This window comes from Prionailurus bengalensis, chromosome A2 (assembly GCF_016509475.1).
Source record: "Prionailurus bengalensis isolate Pbe53 chromosome A2, Fcat_Pben_1.1_paternal_pri, whole genome shotgun sequence".
In the NCBI taxonomy this organism is placed as follows: Eukaryota; Metazoa; Chordata; class Mammalia; order Carnivora; family Felidae; genus Prionailurus; species Prionailurus bengalensis.
The window spans coordinates 70,438,021-70,447,383 of NC_057348.1; the positions used below are offsets into that span (position 1 = coordinate 70,438,021).

Consider the following 9,363-nt stretch of genomic DNA (forward strand, 5'->3'; position numbering starts at 1 on the left):
AAAAACCATGTGGAACATTTCACACAGTTGTCTCTAGAAGTCCATGCATGTCAAACATGCCCCGGGCTGCATTACAGTAGGACACATGGGTTTGAACTTTCTGGTTTCCTAATGGTAACCTGTCCTGTTTTTCAGGACGTGATGGGATGGAAGCAAGGGTCTGTCTGTGAGTTACACCTGTTAGCACAGAAATCTGACTATTAGGAGACTCCGTCAGGGTGGGCTGACCCAGCAATGATGGTTGTCTCTGGTCTAACTACTGGGTCATCTCAGAGGCACAGCTCACAGTGGTTAAATGTGATTTGGACAAACAATGGGCAGTCCGGGGCATTGCCTAGAAAAGTCCATCATCCGAGCAAGCTGTGGGTGGTGGAACCAGCCCTGGAGAGGAGGTGGCAAAGAGGGGCTCACCCTCACTGTCTAATTGCAGGTTGGAGGCCAGAGTGCTGGGGCTGAATAAGTTCCCTTCTAGGGCCACAGCAAGACAGAACCAAGAAGCTCTCAGATCGATTTTGTCAGAGGACAACCCCGGTCTTTCCAGTAAGAAAGAAGCCAAGCATGCAGCATGCCAATCTGCAGTCTACCTGGTTTCTCACTGAGAGTGGGGCGAACCCCTCCCTGGGGCAGCATGGGGGAAGGCCTGGATTTGAGTCCTGGCTCACCTGTTCCCTCAGATGCTTACATAACCCCTCTGATCTGCCCATCTGACTCACAAAGGGAAGAATTCCCACCTACCTCCTGCCTAAACGAGTAGAGGGCATTTTTTTTTTTAACTTAAAATGCACTTAATCAACATTCCTGAGAATATGACTCCTGTCCCGGGCAAAGTGCGATGTGCCAGAGAGAGATGAATTTAACAATGTCCTTGACCTCAAGATGCTCATAAGCATGTTTAAGACAAGGGGGCTATGGCCCTTTTACACCTCATGTAACAGCAATATGGTAAGTGCTGTCTTAGCAGTATGAACAAGAAGGCTATGGAAACAAGAGAGGGGGTGGTGATTCATTGTGCCTGCCACGTAGCCTTATTTCTGGATGTTATTTTAATTGTAACTTTAAAACAAATCGGCATACTACTGTGGAAAATTGAGTAGATAAGCATAAATCAATGACCAAATACCTCAACCATCCCCAAACTGTAAAAATTACCACAAGCACATAAAAATGCTTTGGTTGCCTGTTTAGAGTAATTGTCACCTCACTCATTTTTATAGCAAGCATCCATGCTAGCAAGTTTTATCAAATCCCATCAGGGAAAGTAAGTCTGATGCTGTTGCCAATTGCTGTGCAGGATGAAACAGCTACTCGGAGTCTTCAGTTAAAAACAACAACGAAAGCAACATTGTTAATAAGCTACATTGTCCATTACCCACCAAAGATGGAGCTGCAATAAATAACTAATCCACAAATAAGGAGAAAATCCACTATCCAATATTCTTCTCAGTACCCCAGCCTCTACCTAATCTTTTGCTCTAGTGGCAAAAAATAAAAATAAAAAAATAAATGACCTGTTTGAGTCGTTGACTAATTTCATTTAAGAAAAAAATGCACATACTGGGGCTAAAACAAATTGTGATATGTAAAAATAAACCATAAATTCTATAACCTGTCCCTGGTTTGTTTGCAAAATTGGGGCTGTAATTATTGGCCTTAAGAAACTGGGTAACTTTTCTTATTCCTTTACCATTATCACACAAGGCTGGGGCTGGAGGGAAGGAACCACAGAAATCAGCCAGTTCAACTTCCTCACTTTACCCGTAAGGAGGGGAGATGGCAGAGGCTTGCCTCCCATGATCACCTCTGGCCTTCTAGTATTTCCTGTACTGATAACCATATCTGATGCAAGCATCACGAAAAGTAAAGCTTCAGGCGATCTTTTAAAACATCCGTCTTTAAAAGCCAGAAGTGTAATCGGAATCAAATGATGCTACGTCCACAGACCACAGCAGCTGCAGTCTGTGCTGATGCACTGATAGGCTGTTCCAGCTCAGACTGTGGTGGCCCTACCAAGTCAATAATGTCACAATCCAAACAAACTTAGGCAAATTGCCTTCGTGAAATAACTACCTGAGACAAAAAGAGAACTGTCATTCCACAAAGCTGCTAAAATGCACTGGACTGGGATTCCAGAATTAGTCACACTCTGGTTTATTAAATGAAACACTCTCGAGTCCAGTCTGCCTGTAGGTCTAGGAACTAAAACAGTGCGACGTTTTTCCGATGCCACATTCCAGAGGAGGCAGCAAACAGAGGGAAGGGTCAACAGGGAATTCTGCCACACTCTCTCGCTCTCCCAAGCAGGCACACACATTCATACCAGGATAACCATGTGGACTCTAATCCCTTCTTAGTGGAAAACACACATTTTCAAAATGAATCCCCGATCTAGAACGAATTACCGTAATAGCCACAGCCGGAGCGAGTCCGCTGATGAGAAACGCAGATCTGGCCACCTGCTTTGAGACGCCTTGGACCACGACACTGCCTGGGTCTTTAAAGTCTGGCCTTTTCAGGTAGGGCATCTGCCCTCCTAAATCGCGTTTAAATCCCAGGAAAAGAGAGACGATGCCTCCCTTAGTCTTTGAACTACGCTGCTCCTCCTGTATCCATTTCTGCTGAACACAGCCTTGTTAGCTTTGCAAAGAGAAAAAAATAAAAACAAGGGGAGAATTGCACCACTGCAGATCCCAAGAGAAGCAAGCACAAAACTATCGCAACGTCAAATAATATCTTCGGCAACTAGGAAAATCCCCACATGCTATCTGGTGTCAGCTCAATGCAGACTGGGGCGCGCTGTGCCCGGAACCACAGGAAGCCGGGCATCTCTGCAGCCTGTGTCCCTGCCAGCTCCCCCCACGCGCTCAAATTGGGCAAGGAAGTTATGGTCTCTGTGTGCAAGACAGAGAGACAGACCACGCACCCACACTCCGCAAATCCGCCAAGTGGCCGGGACGTCAAAACGGCAGAGCAATCACAAGGCACTGGAGGAGCGGGGGCTGGAGGGGCCACATTGTTTGCGCCCCCGGATTTTGCTGCATTGTCATGGTCCGGGAATGTAGGGGTAGAAGGAAGCGCACCTCCAGCCAAAAATGCACCGGACGCGCTTTTCCCAGAGGCTTCCTCCCTGCCTGTGTGCAGGTCGCAATACGGTAGGCGACGAGACGGGCTGCTCCCGCTAAAACTGAGCGGTGCAGCTGGTCGGGGACCGGGAGGCATTGGAGGAGCACCCACAGCGCGCATCCTCCCAGCCTGCCACCACCCAGGGGAGCACGGCCCCGACCTGCCACGCGCCCCCTTAGCGACCACTGGCGAGGTCGTGCGGGGCTGGGGGCTCGCTCGGCTAACCACGGAATTGCATGGGACACAATTGTCTACAAGGGAGTCCAGGGCAAAGCCCCAGATCAGAGCTGTGGTTCACAAGGGGTGGGTGTGGGCTGGGAAGGGGGATTACGTAGGTCTCTCCGCCCCCTCCCCTGACACCTCCTCGCCACTGGGAGGGCGCCGGGGGGCGGGGGAGGCGCCACGAACCCGCCTGGGGGCTTCTTTGTTTCTCTCCGTGCCCCGCAGAACGGCCCGGTGTGCCCGCGGTACCCGAGTCGGGGTCGCCACCCGGGATGCCTGCCCCGCCCGGGCGGCGGCGCGCCCCAGGCTGACAATTGAACCTCGCGGGAGAAGCGAGAGGGTGGGGAGGAGGGTGGATCCCGGGCCCTAGGGAGGGAGGGCGCTGCCGGGGCCTCGGGAGCGGCGGGGAAGCCGCCCAAAGAAGGGAGGGGGTAGGGGCGGCAGGCAGAGTCCCCGCACGGCGCTCGCTTACCTTGGCAGCCCCGGCCTGGGCACAGATCGGGCTCCCGTCAGCGCGCAGGTTAGAGCCGGGGGGCGCACGTGCCCTGCATGGCGCGCCGGGGACCTGCCGGGGGACCTGGGTGCCCACCCGTTCTCGCCGCGCTCCGGGGGCTCCGGGCGAGCGGCGGCCACCGCCAGGGCCACGGCGAGGGGCGCGCGCGGCTCGGTGAGTGTGTGCGCGACGATTGGGCCGGCTCGGTCAGAGACGCACGGTATTCCGGCTCCAACAACGGCGCCTGATGCGCGGTAACGCAGCACACTTCATCGCTTTATCCTCCCGCCCGCATCCCCTCCCTCCCTGCCTGCTCCTCTGTGGGTACCAGACTTCCCGAACCAACCACAGGCCGGGCTTGCTCTCATTAGCGCTGCCCCGCCCTGCAGCCTCCGCGCACCCCCCGCCCCCGCCCCCGCCGTAAATATATATTGATTCTTGTTACCGCCGGCCCCGTCCTTCCCACACCCAGCACGGGTACTGGGCAGATCCAGCACCAGCCCCGGCCCATTGGCCCTTTTGTGTCGGTGCAAACAGTGTGTTCAGGGAGGATCTGGTACCCCAGCAGGTACCCTATGACAGGTGTTCTTGGCCTCCGCCTTACACACTTTCCCCACCTGCCCTATACACAGATACAAACGCTCACACATGTCTGGGCACCGTCCTGTGTCTGCACCGCAAACAAACAAAACAAACATTGTAATTACAAACGCAGAGGGTGAAAATACTCCCCCCCACCCACCCCGGAAAATCTATTGTTGGGCAAGACTAGCTTTCAAACCGGGTTTTTATATTAAACTGCACGCAGTGTCAGGATGCTAGAACTGGAAGAAAGCAAAGAATAAACCCCTCCTCGTAACAGCCAACCGAGAGGCACAGAGAACTGAAATGTTGGTTACTGTTGGCTGCTGGCTACTCCGTGTATGTATATCTATGTGCGTTGGTTGATATTTGGCCTAATGTATTCATAGAAGATGCAGTGGTTTTGAGCACATCATCTCCATAGTCTGGGATTCCATGAACTAATGGTATTCTTCGCAATGCTTATTTATCTATCCCCATTTTCCAGCCCAGCATCCCCTCCATGAGACATTTCACACACTCGGAGAAATCTTCTTTCCCATACCGCAAACCCAGTCCTCCTCTAGAATAAACAAAGGGCTGCCTCTGACTCCAGAACTCTTCATTGAAGCCAGTGTCCCCCCTCTCTAAACCAAATCTTCTCCTTCCCCAAACACTGCGATGGGGTGCTTCTCCATGGCTCTCCTTTCACTGACCCACCTCTTGATTCTCTCTCACAACCAGAACTTGGGAGATGTGAAGGCGGTTTCACCGGCTGTACTCTTTTCCCCAAGGAGGCACCCATCATCAGGCCTTCCCTAGCATCCCACTGGGGGTGAGGTCCCCAGGACTCCTCTTTTCCTGACAGACACCTTCCCATTGCTTGACACTGTTAGATGCCATAGTCAGTTGAGCTCAAATCTATCACTTTTCAAATCTCAGCTGAGGGTCCAAGCAGGAAGCTGGCCACACATTTTTCCAGACTGTACGCTGGTCATTATCACCTTGTATGTGAAGAAGGCCCCCCAAGAATAGACTAGAGCAGGTTGCAGCAGTAAACAGCAAAACATCAACCAATCGTGTGAAGTTTCTGACCAAAGACTTGAACGAAAACAAAAACTCTGCCAAAACCCGGCATCCACAGTTTCTAAATTAGCACAGTATCCCCCAACCACAAGAAAGAAAATTCTTTACCTCAGTTAACTGCCAACATATACACCTCCTTGTTTTCAGGGATACGGCATCAACCTGGCTCAGAGATACTTCTCTGTGTTCTTTCGGTCATGGAGATAACTTGACGAGTCAACACCTTTCATAAAGGCCATTGAAGCAACAATCCTGAGGTGTGCTTTATTTTCCTCTGCGGAGTTTCCTTTTTTATATGGAAGGCAGAAGATAAGAAAGCAGAAATATACAAACTTTCACATTTTAATATGTTGAGTAGATAAAGAAACTCTTTATAAAGCTGCTTCTCTGTGCTGGGGGCAATGGCAACATACATAGTAACCCACACTTATTGTCCTCTGTATTCCCCACAATCACATTGTCTTGTTTATTCCTCACGGTCCCCACTGCAGCCTGGATAGCATCATCCTCTTTTACAGAGGAGAAAACCAAGGCTCCCTGGGTTGTACAATTGCCTTAAGGTCCCACTCATGGACAGCAGAAGACTTCAAGTCTAGAATTAACTGACTTTGGCATATTTGGTGGAACCAAACCTTAAAGCGAGGCATATTTGGTAGAGAAACAAAAAGACTTGTCACAAATTTTAAAGCCACCCGCTTGTGAATCATATTTACAAAGCTTGTAATATACTCCAAACAGTGTTATAAGTACCATAAAATCAAGTCACAGTCCCAAATGCCCCTGACGATACTAATCTTACATAATGGCATAAGATGATGAAGGCATTTTGAGAAGCCCATTCAAACACTGGGTGTTATCATGATAGTCATGTAACCTAGTGTTTCCACCTTTTATAACTCAGGGAGGGACCAGCATGCATGCTTATCCGGGCCATATGCAGACAAAGATGAGCAAATGGCATCCTTTGTAAGTGGCTTCTAAAATACTGAGAAAGCTAGTGACTTGAACCAAAGAAGCAATCACCTTTGGGAGCACACTTCATCATAATGTCCAAAGTGAATGTCTTATAGAGTAGTATCAAGCAGCTGGACCCACGTTTATGGTGTCATGTCTGACATAGTCTGTCTCCATAGGACCAATCGTAGCCAGTGATACAGAATTATCATTTGAGAACACCTGAGGCTAAGGATAGTAATTCAGAGGCCAGGGTGTCCAACTTTGGTTAGCTGAACAAGTTACCCAGAAAACCAGGCCTTCCTCTGATGAAGGAAATAGGATTTTAGCTTGCAAATGACTAGAGAATGGCTGTGACTGTCTTGGTAGCTAAGAAAACCCAAGGCGGGGGGGGGTTGGGATCAAGGGTGGTTCAAACAGAGACCAACGTTCATACCTAGGAGTTATATGAATTTATCTACTCATTCAACAATATTTTTTAATGTGCTAATTTCTGTAGCTATAACCTTGAAGAAGACAGAGTCTGACTTCATGGACATCAGAGTTAAGAATTCTAAAACCTCTGATTAAACAAATTAGCACTCTATATTTGATAGATGGAGTGATGGGTAAAACAGAAGGCCCATCATTACATATTACAAGGGTCACTGATTCACACCCAGGTGTGAGGAGTGAGGGTGGGGTCAGAGGACAGACTTCTTGGAATTAACAGTATCTGAGTCCTAAAGGATCAGTAGGATTTGGCAGGTGAAGGGAGTGAAGAAAGAGGATGCTAGAATATGTGGCAAGGTCAGAAGATAGGCAGAGAGGTGTATAGTATATTCAAGAAAACTTCAGTCTGATTGAAATGCAGACAAATGCATAGGTATGTAGCAGTGTCTTATTGTGGTTTTAGTTTTCATTTTCCTATTGGTGAGTGAGGGTGAGCCTCTTCTCATGTGCTTATTTTCCATTTTTAGTGAAGAATCTGTTCAAAACTTTTACCCATTTTTAAATGGGCTGCTTCCTCTCCTGTCGAGTTTCAGAGTTCTTTCTGTATTCTGGATACAAGTTCTGTGTTAGAAATGTGATTTCTGGGGCACCTGGGTGGCTCAGCCGGTTAAGTATCTGACTCTTGATTTTGACTCAGATCGTGATCCCAGGGTCGTGATTCCAGGATTGTGGGATTGAGCCCCAAGTCTGGCTACATGCTGAGCATGCAGCCTACTTAACATCCTTGTCCCTCCCTCTGCCCCTCCCCCACTCTCTCCTTCTCTCTCTTTAAAATAAAAAATAAAAACAAAAACACAAACTTAAGGGATGCCTGGGTGGCTCGGTTGGTTAAGCGTCTGACTTCAGCTCAATTCATGATTTCTCGATTTGTGGGTTTGAGCCCTACGTAGGGCTCTGTGCTGATGGCTCAGAGCCTAGAGCCTGCTTTGGATTCTGTATCTCCCTCTCTCTTTGTCCCTACCCTGCTCACACTGTCTCCCTCTGTCTCTCAAAAATAAATAAATGTTAAAAAAATTTTAAAAAAAGAAACATGATTTCTAAATATTTCCTCCAAGTCTGTGGCTTATATTTGCAATGTCTTAGTAGCGTCTTTCACAGAGCACAGTTTCTAAGATTGATGGAGTTCAACTTACCAACTTTCTTCTATAAATCTTGTATTTAGTACCATATCTAAGAAAGAACTTTTTGACTAACCTAAGGTTACAAAGAGGTTGGCTGATTTTTTTTTAACAACTTTTACACTTTTACATCTTACACTTAGGCCTTTGGGCTACTTGGAATGATTATTTTTTTAGATGTGAGGTATAAGTTGTGGGGTTTATTTGTCTGTTTTTGCGAATGGATGTCAAATTATTCCAGCACTATATGTTGAGAAGACTATCTTTTCTTGATTGAATACGTTTGCAGCTTTTCAGAAATAAATGTTTGCCTGGGTCTCTTTCTGGATTCTCTGTTCTGTACTACTGATCTGTTTGTCAACTTGCCAATGTTACACTATCTTAATTACATAGGATCATCCTAAGTCCTGAAATCAGGTAGAGTCCTCCAAATTTGTTCTTCTTTTCCAAAATTGTTTTGACTATTCTCACTTATTTGCTTTTACATATAAATTTTAGAATCAGTTTATCAATACCTACAAGAAATTCCTGCTAGCATTTTGATTTCAATTATGTTAAATTTATATATCAACATCAGAAGAACTGACATTTTGTTTCTTTTTTTGTAATTTAAAGATATTTTTCCCTTTTTATTTATATTCAAGTTAGTTAATATACCGTGTAGTCTTAGCTTCACAGAACCCAGTGATTCATCACTTACATATGACACCCAGGGCTCATCCCAAAAAGTGCCCTGCTCAATGACCATCACCCATTTATCCAAAGGATATAAAAATGCTGATTTGAAGGGGCACACGCACCCCAATGTTCATAGCAGCGCTATCAACAATTGTCAAATTATGGAAAAAGCCTAAATGTCCACCGAGTGATGAATGGATAAAGAAGATGTGGTTTATATATACAATGGAATACCACTCAGTGATGAAAAATAATGAAATCTTGCCATTTGCAACAACGTGGATGGGCCTAGAGCATATTACACTAAGCAAAACAAGTCAGTCAGCAAAAGACTTATCATATGATTTCACTCATATGTGGAAATTGAGAAACTCAACAGATGAACATAGGGGAAGGGAAGGAAAAATAAGGTAAAAACAGAGAGGGAGGCAAACCAGAAGAGACTCCTAAATATACAGAACAAACTGAGGGTTGCTGGAGGGGGGAGGGTGGAGGGATAGGCTAAACAGAAGAACTGACATTTTAACAATCTTCTAATTTCTTTCAGTGTTCCAATCTATACATTTAGTGTATCTTTGTATTTATTTAGATTTTCTTTATGTCATCAGTATTTGGCGATTTTAGCATACAAACGATACA

At 46.8% G+C, this 9,363-nt stretch overlaps 1 protein-coding gene across 4 annotated transcripts in view; it reads right to left on the minus strand.

Annotated features, from left to right (window-relative positions):
- The window catches only part of HECW1 (HECT, C2 and WW domain containing E3 ubiquitin protein ligase 1), a 429,025-nt gene extending 424,918 nt beyond the window's left edge, over positions 1–4,107 (minus strand). For 2 of the 4 annotated variants that reach the window (XM_043588504.1, XM_043588501.1), the window contains exons 1-2: positions 3,815–4,107; positions 2,400–2,634 (exon numbers count right to left, since the gene is read on the minus strand). In XM_043588504.1, coding sequence (XP_043444439.1) covers positions 2,400–2,522 — 123 coding nt within the window. In that variant the 5' untranslated portion in view covers positions 2,523–2,634; positions 3,815–4,107. Of the gene's footprint in view, positions 1–2,399; positions 2,653–3,814 lie in introns of those variants that run through there. The other 2 variants (XM_043588502.1, XM_043588503.1) reach the window with 2 other exon arrangements.
- Between the last annotated feature and the right edge of the window lie 5,256 nt (positions 4,108–9,363).